This window comes from Odontomachus brunneus, unplaced genomic scaffold, assembly GCF_010583005.1.
Source record: "Odontomachus brunneus isolate Ranch 3 - 2012 unplaced genomic scaffold, Obru_v1 Obru_scaffold_001, whole genome shotgun sequence".
In the NCBI taxonomy this organism is placed as follows: Eukaryota; Metazoa; Arthropoda; class Insecta; order Hymenoptera; family Formicidae; genus Odontomachus; species Odontomachus brunneus.
In genome coordinates this window covers 5,597,572-5,614,362 of record NW_022639451.1, presented here as the reverse complement: position 1 = coordinate 5,614,362, position 16,791 = coordinate 5,597,572, and the positions used below count along the sequence as shown (strand labels likewise).

The window sequence follows — 16,791 nt, the reverse complement described above, 5'->3', positions numbered from 1 at the left end:
ATATATATATATATATATATATATATATATATATATATATATAGTATTGAATATATATATATATATATATATATATATTGAAAAACTATATATATATATATATATATAGTTTTAGCAAAAAAATTGAAAGTTTTATGTTTGGCATCAAACCGGGATAGGACCGGAACACTAACGTTCTACTGGAATTTTTATGGGAGAATATATTTATGCCAATAATGTGATAGTTGAATGAGTGTTCTGAATGTCAAAAAAGTTGTTTATTCGATTGAATAAGATTTTAATTTATTATTGGTGAGGAAACATATGTCCCGGAACGTAAGTTGCGAAAAGATTATAAGAAACAGTTCTACCATCATTCCTCACAATTTTGGATTTTAATTATTTTCGACAGGAAGATAGGAAAGATATAACGTGTATCGTTCTAAACCCCGCTTTGTGTTGCACCAAAAAGAAGTTTCGACTCAATATCTCTCAGATACCGGAAGGTTAAAGGAGTTGTTGTGCGGACGAGGTGATACAAAATCGATTTTAATGCTCGAGCGGAGCAAACGTGAAATTATATAAATAGTCGGAAGGTGTGACGTAAAATGTTCGTGTTTCCTCAATTGTTTGACTTCAAAATTGGATAAGTGTTATAACGCTGGGCGGCCGCCGCACGAAAGTCTCTTATATAAGTGTAACGAGCGCGGGGAGTGAAAGAGGGGTAAAAGTAAAAACTGTAATTGATAATAATTATCGGCAAAGTCGATTTTCTCGTAAGGCTGATCGCATCGCGAACAGAACGTCGTTGAGAGGCGAATTTTTTCGCGGAACAAGATTACAAGTAAAGCTACCTGACCGTCTTGATTGGTATTATTATTGAATGTTATTATCGGAATAATAACTTTTAATCACTGCACGTAATCTGCTACTCAGACTTGTTTTTTGAGAAGACAGATTGCGCGGATGAAAACGCCGTCGCTATGTTTTTCGGAAAAACGCTCGTCGATTCACACCGTTTCCGTTCTCTTTTGCCCTTCTGTTTTCCTTTTCTTTCTGTATTCGCCGTCGCGCACGTTGCCGACGTAAGTTCTTACGTTCTACATACGTGCAATGCAGATTGCTCCTCCGACGATGACCCCGTATGCGTGTCACGCGCTTAGACACGCACGCGTGACCGTCGAACGGGAACGGCGGATTCTCTGAAGCGCAGCGAAAGTGACGGTAAACGACGAGGAGGTATCGTCAATATTTACCCCGTAAATGTCTATATACACATTAAATCGATATACTGTTGACAATAAATTATAATATTATCGACATTTTCGGTGCCACCCAGATAGGGATGGTTTTTCATCGGAGCTCGTCCGTCCGCTTTCCAACGTTCCTTTAATTGTTAAGGATGCAAACTCAAGAAAAAGAAGTCTTCAAAGTTCAAAATTCAAGAACAATCAATATTGATTTGAAATTAATGATAATGAAACTTGTGATTCTATGAACCATATCAGGTGAATTCCAATCAATTATCTGATTTATACAAGATGTTAGCGGGTCCTGATAAGTCATGCAATGTATGAGAGACATAATTAGGATCCTATTATACTAGTTATTATAACAGTTTCATTCCATTTTATTTTATTCATTTATTTACAGAATAATCTTTTGATAAAATACACTAAAATTATTTGGAGTACAAATAAGTCTCCGCCGTTTGACAAAAGATGGCTCCACCAGTAAGTTATGGTTGAAATTGTCAGATGTAAAACGTCATATCGTAAGGTTGGACATCTGGCAACACCATAACCTTGAAATATTAGCGATTTTGTATCAGCATCACATAATTTTTTTCGTGCAAAAATGTCGAGTTTTGAGCCGAATAAGCGTCATTTGCGGGAACTTTTGATTTACTTGTTTAATTTGAAGAAATCTGCAGCTAAGGCGCATCGATTGCTTATAGAAGCATATGGTGAGGCTGCTTTAAGTGAGAGAAGTTGTCGTGAGTGGTTTCAAAAGTTTAAGAATAGTGAGTTTGACGTCGAAGACAAAGAACGTAGCAGAAGGCCGAAAGTGTACGAAGACGCGGAATTGGAAGCATTATTGGAGGAAGATTCGTGCTAAACGCAAGAAGAACTTGCACTTACATTAGGAGTGACTCAACAAGCAATTTCACATCGTTTAAAATCGTTGGGAATGATTCAAAAGCAAGGAAATTGGGTTCCATATGAACTGAAGCCGAGAAACGTTGAACGCCAATTTTGCACATGTAAAATGCTGCTTGCCAGGCATAAACGAAAGGATTTTTTGCATCGTATAGTCACTGGTGATGAAAAATGGATCCACTACGATAACCCAAAGAAAAAGAAATCATAGGGACCACGTGGCCATGCTTCAACATCGACAGCCAAGCCGAATATTCATGGAAAAAAACTCATGTTGTGTATTTGGTGGGATCAGCTTAGTGTCGTGTATTATGAGTTGCTCAAACCGAACGAAACCATTACTGGGGCTCTCTACTAAACACAATTGATGAGATTGAGCCGAGCACTCAAGGAAAAACGCGCCCACTACTACTCCAGACACGATAAAATTATTCTCCTGCATGATAATGCTCGTCCACATGTTGCGGCGCCGGTCAAAACCTACTTGGAAACACTCAATTGGGAAGTTTTACCCTACCCGTCGTATTCACCAGACATTGCTCCCTCTGACTATCACTTGTTTCGATCGATGACGCCTGTCTGAGCAGCACTTCACATCATATGAAGATACCAAAAATTGGGTCGATTCGTGGATAGCCTCAAAAGATGAAGCGTTCTTCCGACGCGTATGCTGCCAGAAAGATAGGAAAAAGTAGTGGCTAGCGATGGACAATACTTTGAATAAAACATAAGGTACCGTTCTTTCACAATAAATGCCCAATTTTGTATAAAAAACGGCGGAGACTTATTTGTACTCCCAATAGTATAATAAAAAATAAGATAAAAAGGAACAAACTGAAAAAAACAATAAATATGAAATGCAGAGCACGCATGAAATGCAGAAGGACGAGGACAAAGAGCGAAATTTAAAAAAAATAATAATAAGAATTATAAAAAATTATAATAAGAAGGATTATGTATAATTAAAATTTTAGTAATCAAGATCCAATAACATTATCTTGTACAAAGCAAATAACTGATTGAGATCAAACTGATCAGAAGGACCATGGAATAAATTTCAAGTTGATTCAATCGTTAGCGAGAATTGGCGCGGCTGATCCACTCGATCCGAAAAAGGAAAATGGAGCGCGATCGACAAGAGTCCATTGGAACTTCGAAGCGCGGCGCGGAGTTCGACGCTCATACAAGCGAAACTATTTCCGATCCGTTCGGGCCTATCTCTCGCTCTTTCTTTCTCTCTCTCTCTCCCTCTCTCTCTCTTTCTCTCTCTCTCGCTGCATAACTGCGCGAGGCTAAGAACCCGTTTACGAGACCGCTGAATGGGAATGACGAGGCGAGAGACCGAGGCGCAGCGAAAGTGACAGCGCAAAGTACCGCTACACATCGCGGCGCATCGCTCGGCCGACGGACTTTTGCTTCCTCCGAGGCCGCTACACAGTGTCCCAGAATCGCTGGATCTGTCCTTCTCGCGCAAACACGCACATGTTTTTCAAACTGAACTTTTTTCTCAATATCGAAGCGTCAGTTATTTATGAGCCACTAACGATCGACGATAACCAACTCCTTCGAACCAATAAAATCGTGAACAGGGAACGAAACGCATGTTGCTTGAATCCTGATCGGCAGCAGTCGGGTGTAAAATAACAGATATGATCCTTCGATTTCTAATACAACGCAAAATTTTGCGGAATCCTTGCTCGAGAAGAAAAGAACTCCTCGTCAAGAGATACGACATATTGAGAATTTGAAGGGAAAGTGTGTGAGAAGCTAATTTCGGAACAGGAGACACACCCAATGAACTTGAATTCATTGCTTTCTCAGCTGCGTATGTCATCGGCGCGGAGAACGGCGCCGATGGGTGGCAGGACGGCCATCGATCGGGAAAGCGATTCGATTTCGCGCGAGGATTCGCCTCGGAATCGCCGCGTGTGGCGAGTCGCGCGACTACTGTAGCGACTCGCAATACCTTAATTGATGCCCAGCAGGGCCGGTCGTTCGCCAGTGCGAATGAAGCCATTAGCACCAGCCGCTTCGCTCCTTCTTTTCGCTTCCTTCGTCGTCCCGGGTCGCGTGTCTCCTAGGCTCTCTGAGCCTCGCGCAGATGTGTGTGTGTGTGTGTGTGTGTATGCGCGCGCGCTCACACATACATGTACACAGTCGCACGGTTGCGCGAACGCGAAATATGTCGGTCGCAACTTTCTCTTTTGCCCGGCGGTTCTCAAACTCGCTTCCTGCTTTTGCGCGCGACTCTCGGGGAGCACCGACGGCGTGCCGTCGCGAGAGCAACGCTTAAATCGCGCCGACCGCCGCGAATAATAATTCCATTAATATGATAATTTCTCCGCGCGGGCTCGGCGCGCAGCGGTTTATTTACGACTTATCGAACGTCCCCGCGACGTTGACGCTTCGTGACTGTATTACCGCCGGCGGTATTCACGACGTTAACCCGCGACGTTGAACTTCCGACTGGAGTCCGGGTCGGTGTCGACGGAAAAACACACGACGTCTAACACACGGCAACGAACGGTCCAATATTCGAGCCTCTCCTCTCCCTGAATTGGATATCCGTCGAGAGACAAGTTCAAATATTGAACGTACACCGAGTGCTTTTCAATCGTCGATTTTAGCTCGAGGTTGATCAACAGAGAATTGATTTCGTAAAAACGTCACCCACAAAAACAATAGGAGGGCCGTTATTATTACATCGAGAAGACACCGATTTCGGATCAGTGTTGGAAAACCGATGTCTAATTCACGACATACAGCAGTCTGATATGCTAACGTCACTCTCAAATTGAAGGTTTATCGAGGAAGTTTAAAAAAAGAATACGCGGATATTTCATCGCCTATTTTAAGTCGAATAATTGATCTCTTATAAATCTCACAGTACGGTATTACGATATTATTCCAACCTATATCTCCTCCAACTAACTTTATCTCCGAAATCGGTTGTTTGTCGAGGCGTGTCGAAAAATTAAACGAGTACCGCGACTCGAACTCAAATTTGGAGTCGAATGGTTGATCGAGGAGGAGCTAATTTCTGGTGACACCGGCGAAGAGCCGTGATTATTACATCAAAGGGACCTCGATAGCAAGGCGAATCCAACGCGATTCAACAGCGCCTATTAATCATCAGTAGCAAACACGACTGCGAGCTCACGCACGCACGTGGGCTTCGCGCAATATCCACGACTCGACTCTAACCATGCCATAATTTATGCACATCCTCTTCGCCTTACTTCGAGCAACAGGCCCCGGGGTAGTAACACGGGGTAACGTGTCTCGGCCGCAGTTCCCTGACCGAAATCCCGCCATCCGTGGCCTCTATTAATAAACCGACCGCGGCCATCAGGTATATCGCTGTCCGCGAATAGCGATCGCTCTTTGAAGGAGGTACGCGCGTACGTCCTGCTTCCGGTTGCCCAGCGTGGTTACCGGGAGCGCCAGACGCGCTCGTGATCGCACGAGAGACGCCGTTCGTGTTGCTCCGAAAGTTATCAAAGAGGTCCGTCTCTCCATCATCATAAAACTTGGAGTCTCTCGCCTTATTAGCCACGCGGACATCTGAGTTTCGCCGAGAGAAACCTGAAATCGAGGATAGTTCGTCTCGCGCGTTCCTTCTCGCTGAACACCGCCGTTTCTCGTAATATTCTTAGACTTCCCATTCGCCGCCGAAAATCCTACGTTTGACTCTTGTCGAAATTGACAGCTATATTCTATATCTAATCTTGAATTGATTATAAATTCCGAGATTTCTCTATAATTCTGTAATTGGAAATTCAACGACCATGAGCAGTTTCAATATTCAGCTAACGTTTAAATTAAATTCTTTCTAGTTATTCAAAAGTTAGTTATTAAATAAATGTCTAAATTAAATCCTCCCTAAATTAAATATCGGTCGAGACGAATCCCAAAATTACACGAGGCCTCGGCTGTTTTAAGCCGAATGGCTGATTAACGAGGAACTAATTTCTTATTAACATCGTTTGGACCATTATTATCACATTGAAAGGGTTTCCGGCTCGAAAGGTCGCGAAAGAAGGTATTTTTCTGCAATTTTTATGGGGAAATGGAAAAATCGAATAATGTCGAACTTTTTCTTTTAATCTTATTTTAAGAATACATTTTCATTGTCTGAGTGACAAAAACGTTCTTTTTTATACGTTATATCCCAATCTCCTAAGAGCTCGCAAAAAGAGAACGGACGGTGTAAATGATTATGACTTTTCTAGGTATCTGAAGCGTAAGAACAAAAAGTTCTCATACTCAGAAGTGTGCTTATCGTTTAAACTAGAACAAACATTATTAATTTTATAACATTTATTAGTTTTATTTTTGTTTAATAAAACACTAACAACACTTTGAGGAAAAATTAAAATTTTTTAATGAAAAGATTTTGTCCAGAATAGTATTATTGGTTTAGTTCTGGTTCAGAGGAGATAGCCATACTTTTCCTGAATAAAAAAATTTTTGGTTTTTGCGTTCAGATATCTAAGCAAGCCAGGACTACTGGCACTGCCCGTATGTTTTTTTTCTTTTTGCGAGTAACCAAAATATAACACAAAAAAGATCAGCGCTTTTTTATCACTTAGGCAATAAGAACATATTTCTAAAATAAGGCTTATAAAGAATATGAATATAAATTTGACGTTATTTCTCGTTCCTCTGCAAAAAATTCTGGAAAAATATCTTCTCTTGCGACCTTTTATATCAAAATACCTCAAAAATCTCCCAAAAAAGGGATCCCGTGTTATTAATCAACATCGCGAGCGTCTCGGTCGATTTTCATCCAAGATACAAATAGGTTCTATCTTTTATGTCGTATGTTCGTATTACATACGCTGTACTGTGGTTGGTCGCACAAAAATACATGCATACATCAACATTGAACGAAGCGTGGTTCGTATTCACGAATGCGCCGGACTCGATTTCGTCCGCCAACAAGGCAGATGAATCCACGAATCCGCGATCGGCGCGATGCAGCGCGTTAAACGCGTTACAAAGGCCGGGTTTCCAGTCTGGGCAGAATGCAGAACGCGGCGGCCGCTTCAGCGGTGCTGCGTTTACGTAACGGTAGAAACATCATCGTTAGTCGCGGTATAACGTCGGGAGTGCGTTAACCCCGCGAGGCCGAACGCGGCTTTCTCCGCCGCGCTCTCCTCGCGCCTCTCTCTCTCGCTCTCGTCGCTCTCTTCACCTCGACCACTCCTCCCCCTCCTCCGGCGAACTCCTTTCCTCGTCGCCGTACTCGATTAAATTCACCTTCTCTCCGCGGCGTCCCGGCCGCCGACGCGGTTCAGTGCTCTTTCTCTTTCTCACTTTCCTTCACTCTCTCCCTCTCCTTAACTCGCCTTCTTTCGCTTATTTTTCCGCAAATTCTAACCCAAAAGTTACACTGCCAGAAGCTAAAGCGTTATCTGAGGAGGCAATCACTGTATTGCGTACCAAAGTTAATTGATAATGATAATTATCGCGCGAAATGATAATTTATAAAATAATAATGGTCCTAATTTAAGAATTATTAATTTTAATAATAAACCATTTATGGTTAGAGTGACTTTCAATTATTTACATAAATTTGTCGATCAAACACTAAAATGAAATATTGATACCAATATAAACAATTAACATCATAATTATGGAACAAAATTATCAGATTATTACAAGATTACTGGATTAAATTAATGTATTCTAAATTATAAAAGAAAAATTGGAGACACTTTTATGCATGAGCCCTAATTATAGATCAGTAAATATTACGCGCCCTGTACAACTAGTTATGCACATATTGTTACAATTTTTTTATTAAAGAAATATATAGTTGACGCCAAAAATGACTATATATAATCTCAGTGAGATTGACTATTTCTTTTCTTTCAGTGTGTATAGGAAATGCATATTTCTGTTGGACATTTATTTCTTAATTACATAGTTTAGAAATGAAGTTGATGCGTTCACGAGAGGAACTTGTGAAACTGACATTCAAACGATGAGACTAGTCAGAGAATTTAAGTGCACGAGGGTGTATAAGAAATATAACTAATAGCAAATGCAGGAAATAAGCAGCTATCGCTAGCAGCTATTACGGAAGAGACCGAACCGTAGTTTCCGCCGTATATTATCGCGTCGGTTTCGCGTTCGTTTCGTGGCTTCAGCAGCGCGGATTTAATACCGCGGATTGCGCTGCTTAGTCTGCTTCGCAGCAATTTATTGGAGGCGAGAGCGCCTCACGAAGGCGGTCGTCGATCTCGAAGGCGCCCTTCACGGCCGAGAAATCGATCCTTGGAAATTTACGGTGCGGATAACGTCAGTGTGCACGTCTTGCGGATCGGCGACTGAGGGTTGTCTCGAAAATAAACGATCATATCGCGCGTTTGAGCAAACTCTGTTAGGATATTCCGTGAAGTAACAATTATAGATGCCTTTTGGATAAGAAAAGGATTCTTTCTCGAGAGTCTCTTTGACAGAAAATCACGTTTCGGGAGAAAAGAGGGGCAGGTGAAAGTTGAATTGCCGTTTTTTTTTTTTTCTCGTGAGATTCGCGCGAAAATTCTCCCCGGAGAATTTTCATGAAAAATTCGCGGGTTTCCCGGCATAGAGGGAGAGGCGACAGTTGGATCATGCCCCGGACAATTTTCCGCCGCTTCTCCGAATATCCGTGCGTGCCGTGAGTCGCCGTGTGTACGCGCCGCTCGCGTGTATGCGTGCGTATACCCGGGAGGAAGAGGAAGAGGAAGAGAACGAACAGGAGGCGAAGGGGGTGCGCACAGGGTCGTCGGAAGGGTGGGAGAAGGGCGCCCTTGCCCTTGGCATTGCCGCTCGATACGAATAGTCAGGGCTGTCCAAAACGGTGCCGAGCCAATTTAACGTGCGCGTAAGCCTCTCCGCGCGCGCCGGAAATGAGGTGGGAGAAGGGGACATCAATTTCCGCGTCGGCGGCAGGCCCCGCGTCACGCGCAACGATTTTCTGGAGATCGTCGACCTCGTCTCGTGCATTTTTCCGCGGAAAGGAGGCTGCACGAGCGGCCGTCCCGCAAAACCATGGACGGGCTTCCACCTATCGTAGCGAATTCCGCGCTCGAAAATGTCGAGGCACACAGAGGTCGCGAGGGATACGACAATCGGTGGGAGGGGGGAAGAAAGAGAGAGAACTTTGCGCGGCGCAAATTCGCTCGAAGGAGAAAACAGACAGAATTGTCATTGCATTCTCCTCGGTCAAGTTTCACGAGCGAGCCGCGCGCGACGGGATTTCAATTTAAATGTTGACAAGCCACGATCGTCCTCGGTGTTCCCGTTGAGGAGAAAGTCTCTTAGCGTTGACTTAGCTGCAGAAGAAGATACGATAGCCGGTGATTTCAGAACGCTATTAGATGCACGCGACGTTTGCGACGCGTGATATTCTGGGCGAGAGCACGAATTTACGCGAACAGATATTATTACTTTTGCACGATTAAACAAAGGAACGTTTCGCGAGAAAAGACGAGAATAACACGCCAATGCGACGTCTAAGAACTAACGAGCAGGTCCGTTTTTAGGTACTCTCCTCCTTCTTTCTCCTGACGCATACACATAACCGACCGATTCGCCCGAATATCACTTGATTTTCCCGAGGTCCGTGTTTATTTTCGCGTGCAACAGCTCCGAAACGAGAGATTATATTTGCGACGCCAAAATAAGAGGAAACAATTGGCTCATGGCGAAGAAGGGACGAAAGGGAAGAAAGAAAACGGTTCCGCGCGTCTCCAAGGGGACGACGACGACGGCGGTGGGTCTGATGGGACCTCGATTTATCCTTCCGGAATCTTGTACGTCGTGTACGCATGCCCTCGCCCTTGCCCTTGGTCGATACTCATCCCCTGGAAGACTGCCTTTTTCCGGTTGCGACCGCCACCCTCGTCGACTACTCGTCGGGGTGCCTCACCGCCGCCGCCGCCGCCGCCACCGCCGCCACTTCTCGCTCGCAACCACCACGTGGCGGCCACGTGGGGAGTAGTATCGCGCGGCGCGCAGGTGCAAACCTGGCGGAAGGCGAGCGCACACCAGATGGCAGGGACAATACACCCTCTCATGAAGGTGAACGACCTCCGCGCGGAAAGTAGGCTAGGCGTGGCCTAATTGCGGGTCCTCTTAATACTTAGCGGAATCGCCATTGAGGATTTTAATATTAAGCGAGCTGATTAAAGTAGCTATCCGTGGCTAGACTCGCGGATGAGAAATCGCCGTCAGACGTCCGACCCGCTGACGAGAATGAAGGTGTCGTTCTCGTCAGACTGTCGTAACGCGTAGCGCAAATGTCGTTGCCGGAATCCCGAAGTACCACGACAGAGCAGTCAAGAGCAAAACACAAAATCGAGAAACCGGAATAGAGGAGATGCAAGACATCGTTTTCATCATATTTAACCATTAATTGTATCCGTTTATTAATCTTCATTAAATCATTTGATATCTATTCACCGTATTCGATCTGCAGTTAAGTAAATCACACAATTTCAATACATTGTTTGCTGCGATTGAAAATAAAGATTCAAGGCAGGCAGAATATCGAGATAATCAAATATCCGATAATTTTGAAGTAAGACTATTTTTTTAAGACAACTGAGCCATTCAATGGCAAGAATGGAGTTCAGTGATCGTTTGTCGCGTCAAGATGGGTCAATAGCCTGTACTACTGTGTCCTCCGCGAGTTCGACAGAATCTGTAGGGGTTAATGTGGCAGCAGAATTTCGACTCGGTAACTTTCTGCGCCGTTTCGGGAATTGAGACCGCGTGATTATTTCCGCGCGATGGATTCGCGCGTTAACATTCAACCGGATAAATATTGAATTCATTGGCGACGCACTCGATATTATTGCTCCCCCTCTCCTCTCTCTCCCGCGCACTTTCCAGTTCGGCGATCCGATCGATCGCCTTAATTGCAGGAGTTGATGCAAGAAGTCCCCTTAATATTCCCCTTAATATCCTGATAAGATCGACTCCAATCAGAAGCGCAAAATCGTACGCCGCAATCAATCTTTCGTATCGGCCGCGCTCCATCTCCGTCACGTAGCGCCGCAGCGAAAGAGAGAGAGACAACCTATCCCCTTCGAAGGTCAATGACCTTGATTGGTTCTCCGAGGAGGGTCGGCGAGGCCCTTCCATTCGAGAAGACCTATGAATCAGGACGCTCTTTAGGGCCGCCTCTTCGACATCTGGCACCGGTGACGGCATTTAATTAATCGCCGCTGCAATTAATCACCGAATCGGTCGCGCGAATATCTTCGGCGTTACGTCCCCGAGGAGACTTTGTGTTTGCGAATTATTCGTTTCTTTCCTACTATAAACTACTTCTTTCGAACATCAGGGACTCTCAAAATTAATGAAGATCAACGCACTGCGTCTACACGGACTGCACGTCGCGCGACAAGACTCACTTCAAGAAAACACCTTCTAAACAACCTAGAGTCATCAACTTTGATCTCGCGGTTTCTATGAACATGTTATCTCTTAATGTAAAAAATAAATATGCATATTAATCCTTAAGCTCGTATCAATGATCGTTACTTGTAACTCCTCTCAAGTGAGACACTCAGATTCGAATTCAGAGATGCTTAAAAGTTTTCCAGTTGAATCGCAGATGATTGCAGATGTACAATTATACCACACATATACAATTCGACTGAAAAACTTGCATCTAACTCCAAGAGCCACATTAATAGTTGTCGCTTGAAACTTGTCTCATGTGAGATACTTCGATTTTTATCAGAGCTAGATCCAGATCTTTCAGTTGAATTGTATGATACATATAGGGCATTGTATCTGTAATCGCGATTCAACTGAGAAACTTTCACCTAACTCTGAACTCAAATCTATGTGTCTTGAGAGAAATTTCAAGTAATGACTATTAATAGGGGCTTGAATGGAAGTCCGAGTGTCTCACACGAGACAAGTTTCAAGCCACGACTGTTAATATGGTCCTGCGTGAATTATATCTTAGAGAAATGATTACTCTTCTAAAAGTTTTCGCGTCTGAAGCCTTCAGAGCGGTTCTTCGCGCTCACATCTTCTCGTCTGTCTATTCCTCCGTCAATTCACCATGCATTTTACCGTACAACCGCGGCGCACACAAGAAGACGATACGTTTTAACCTCCGATTATCCCGGGGGCGAGTCTCGCTTTAAGCGACTAGCGACTAGAGGGAGGTTCGGTTTCACCGACACGGCGTGGAATCAAATGCGCTTAAAGTGGCATTCACGCTGCTTGACAGGGGGCCAAAGCTGCGTGGCCGGGGTAACAGCAACGCAAATCCGTCCGATCGGTTTCATCATAGAACGCGCTCGATATCACAAAGGACGAGATCCTCGAATTCGCTCGGACGACGGCACTTCGATCTCCAGGATCGGTGAAATGTGAGAAGCGTAAATTCTAATTGGACTTCTATCGCAGCCCAAACGAGCTCCGACGAATTTCTCGCTTTGAGCTTTTCTTTGCCTCGACATAAATTTCAAACGAAAGCGACGCTCATGGCATTTTATCTCGTTGCGTTCTACTTTTAGAGAGCGATTCTTGTACCTGGGTAATGTCTCTCTTTCTCAATTGCGCGCAAAGCATCCGGGTGTGTCTCTCCGCGACCGGTTCTTTCGCGAAAAGAGGAAGGGTGACAGGGGCATGGTGTCGCCACTGGACAAAGTTGGCGATTCGGACGCACGGCGTCGTGCGTTGAAGACTGATCTACAATATGCTCTTTGCATTCTGTTTCTTGTCTTCTGTCTTTTTCTGGCTTAAAGCTTAAGGTTTGAAAGGTCAGAAAGAGATAAAGAGAAAGAAGCAGAAAACAAAGAGCATTGTAGATCAGGCTTAAAACCGCCGCGGATTACGGTGTTTTACGACGCACGCACTAGTCGAGGGCACGCGTGTGCGCGTATACACCTGTCGCAACATCTTGACGACCTTAACCTTTCGCGGAGGGCGAGGTCGGCGCGGCTGAAAAAGTTACTTTCTAATTTCGTCGCTCGCGCCTGCGTTCACACTCGTTCGCTTGTTCCTCCCAAGACGCCCCCGAGAATATCGCCCCCCTCTGACATGTCTCTTTTCTTTTTCTGTTTCAGGTAAGCCTATTACCGTCACTACGTGTGATTCGTAAACGAGATGCTTCCCGATACGCAGGCGATACTTTAGATTCACGAGCTGTGCGTGTCAATGCTCTCTGTCGAGCTGATCGTAAGTAAAGTGCGTTCAAGTTTCCACGTCGTCAACTGCGACGACGAGATTCCCGTCGCGGAGGCGCGGTAATCATGTTCGAATCGACTTGCTTCACGCCGAAACTGGGGGGGAGGGACATCATACAATTTAATATTAATTTATTTTCGAAAGCCAAAATCGCTGAAAAATCCGCTAAAATTTACAACCAATCAAGCTTTTCTCGCGTCTGCGAGACACACACTTTCAGCTCTTCATCTCGCGGAATTTTTCTATCAGCGACCTTATCTCTATTGACGACCCCGCTGTAACTGAGATGTTCGAACAACTGTCCTTCCAGTTGCACAACGCCGATCGCCGATCGGAGGAGAGGCGCGCGACTCGAGCAATTCTTCGCCACGTTGCGCCGCGACATCGAAACCTCCCGAAGGCCGCTTCCGCGCTTGAGAGCCATCATTTTTTAACCGCGCCGGCTCCCTAATTTCCGACGCGCGGCTCGAAGGGTCAAGTACAGTCGCGCAGATTGGTGCGCTCGTAGCCGTAGGAGAGAGCGGGCTGTGGCAAAGAGAGCCGACGGACTTGGGAGAGAAAGAGTGAAAAAGAGAGAGAAAGAAAGACGGAAAATCTGCCAGGGGCGCGAGCGGGGCGGAAGATAGTGAGAATCGGAATCGAGTGTGTACGAAGGGTGAACGACCGAAGGCAGGGGCACTAGGCTGCTACCCTCTGCGACGAGAGAGAGGGATGCAGCAGCGTGCCCGAGAGAGAAAGAGAGCGCCCGAGGGTGGGCAAGGACGAGGAGGACGAAGGGAGGGCAAGCAAAGAGGCGCGAGAGGGAGAGAGTAACGGAGGGGGCTTCGGCAGAGAGAACACATTGAGCTACTCCCCTCAGCTCCTCCTGCTCCTCCTCCTGCTCCTCCTCCTCCTCCCGCGTCTCTTGCCCTCCCTCACCGCTACCCCCTTCTCCTCCCCCTCTCTCCCGCTCTTCTCACCCTCAGTCGTGCTCGCCGAAGAGGATCAATACGAGCCACGTGGTGTGGCAGTAACGCCACGGCGAACGACCAGCCTAACCCTCGTGCATGCAACAACCTAAACCGTCAGGGATCCTCCACCGGGGGATGGATTTGTCGGTGTTTTACCACTACGACGGGACTTTCTTTCTCTTTTGCGCGCGCGGAAGCGAGTCTCTCGAGTTGCGGGAGATCGCGGATTCTTATAGGCTCGGACATGCAATCGATTCGGCCTGAAACGGCACCTTTTCGAGGTTGCCGTAGCGCGAAAATCGGGATTACGTCCCGTGAGGGGATACCTGCGCGGCGCGAAGCGAGCACAGTTTTTAGTTCGGCTCTTGCGTCTGTAAATTTCGAAACGTGTAAACGAGAACGCGATCGTCGACGTGCTATTTCCTATCGATGACGTTGGGATCGTCCTCGCTGAGGTCATAGTACTTTTCTATTTTTCTCGAAAAGTCACGTGAATCTTCGATTCTCCGCGGTATCCTTTGCAGCGCATCCCCGCGCAGGAATCCAGTGCGGAGCCGCCCTTGGAATTAATTTCGTGTCTGTTGATGTAATTAACGGCGACACGGCGGAATTGAATTTTTCGCAATGATGCGATCTCGGATCTCGAAAGTCGAAAAATTTCTAGGCGACCGTCCTCTCCTCCTTCCCCAAGCGCGAACTGTCGGAACGAAGAACTGCGCCGTCGGATGGATCCTATTTTTGGTCATCCATCGATCGCGTTAGCCCGTGCCGTGCGACTCGAGAGACTCACCCCGAGTTTTAACCCGCCGGCGGTGTGTGTGTGCGGCTTCGCCCCGGCCAGGGAACGGCCTTTATCTTTCTGGGACACGAAGTCATCGGCGCACAGAGGCGCGATTTGCATCGATGATCTTCTGACCTCCAAGGGACGCGGAGCCGCCTCCTTGAATTTTAATATCGCCCTGAGCGAGTCGCGTTCGCTCAATTAAAAATACGAAACTGTCGTGCGGAAAACTGAGTCGCCAATTGTCGCGTGATAACAGTTTCACTGCACAACTGAATGCTCTCAATTGCGCGCTACGTCAATACCAAAGTCTATCGCGCTGCCGTGCAGAAAGAAAAAAAATACAATATCATAGTATATTTAGTTCCTGCAATTTTGGCTTTGCCCATGGCACGGGACCAGTGACGTTGAGCGACACAACTGAATATCAGAGAGAAGGATAATTACCGGAAAAGTAATTTTTCGCGAGATAACAATAGCCACTTATCAGACCGAGAAAAAAATCGAGTCTGATCGGTGTCGATGATAAATTCACATGGCAAACAAGGTGTTGCCCGTCTTCGTTCGCTCGCTCTTTAACGTCGACGACTTCGACGTGTGTTCAATGTTACGAAAAAAAATGTGTTTTTGGCACACTCTCTCGCTTGCCGTACGGCCGCAACCCTCGCGAGTTACACGCCCGGCGTTTCCTACACGACGAATCACACACACACACACACACACACACACACACATACACACACAAACAGCAAAGACACACATAGACACATAAAAGCAAGCAAGCAGGCCAAGAGAAGAACGGGACGAGGCGAAGGAAGAGAGGGTGTAAAGCCTACCCTTGTAGATCGCTTTGAAGGGGGGTTGCTATTACGGGTGGTTTCATACATTGCACACCCCTGACTTCGAGTCTAGGTCGGTCATTCACCCCATTGCCATCACCCGGCATTACCCGGCGCAACCCCTACTGGCAGCCCCACGATCCTCCACCACGCGCGCGCGCCACCGCCCCGTCTCTCGCCCCGCTTCCTCTTCCACCCCTATTCACTCAATGACGTCACCTAGCCGCCCCTCCGGTGAGGGGCGAATGCTCCTTCTCCCTCTCTAGTGAGAGGGAAAATGGTAGGATGGTTGGGCGGCGAGTGGGGTCGCGGACAATGGCGTAGACGGAAGGGGCGCAGCGAGTTTGAAGCTCACGAACGCGCGCGAGATAAGTGACTACGGGGCACGCCGGCTTCCGCAGTCATTTCCCCGGGGCTCATTATTGCATGACAATCGAGATAAAAATGTCGGCCGTGCGATTGCGCGCCGCGCGAATGATCGGTGGGATTAATCGGCGTCACGTTAGGATTATTGTTTCGGGCCGCGACGGAACGAGGGAATCTCTTCACCATGCGACAATAGCCATGGATTTTGCGCGACGCGGGGAAGGAAGATTTGCAATTTCTCCCCGACGGAGAAATAATCCACGTCAACCGCGAGAGCAACTCGGCTTCTTGACGCTGCCGGTAACGGAGTCTTAATTACTGCAAAAACAAATATCGCTCTCAATAACAAGTGCGATTTTTCAATTGCATCTATTAATCTCTCGAGTGAAATGCCTAAATGGGAGAGTTTCGTGGTAAGACATTGAATTTTTTTGGATTTACTTAAACCATTGTATTTCTGTATCTCCGTCTCTCTATTTCTTTCTCTCTTTCCCCCCTCCCCCTCCCTCTTT

The 16,791-nt window shown here is 46.2% G+C and overlaps 1 protein-coding gene across 6 annotated transcripts in view; it reads left to right on the top strand.

Moving 5' to 3' along the window:
• The window catches only part of LOC116854007 (hormone receptor 4-like), a 246,428-nt gene that overhangs the window by 130,826 nt on the left and 98,811 nt on the right, over positions 1–16,791 (top strand). For 4 of the 6 annotated variants that reach the window (XM_032835481.1, XM_032835471.1, XM_032835460.1 and 1 more), the window contains one exon: positions 13,223–13,334. The exons of the other annotated variants lie outside the window; for them this stretch is intronic. In XM_032835481.1, coding sequence (XP_032691372.1) covers positions 13,223–13,334 — 112 coding nt within the window. The remainder of the gene's footprint in view (positions 1–13,222; positions 13,335–16,791) is intronic. 6 annotated transcript variants of the gene reach the window in all.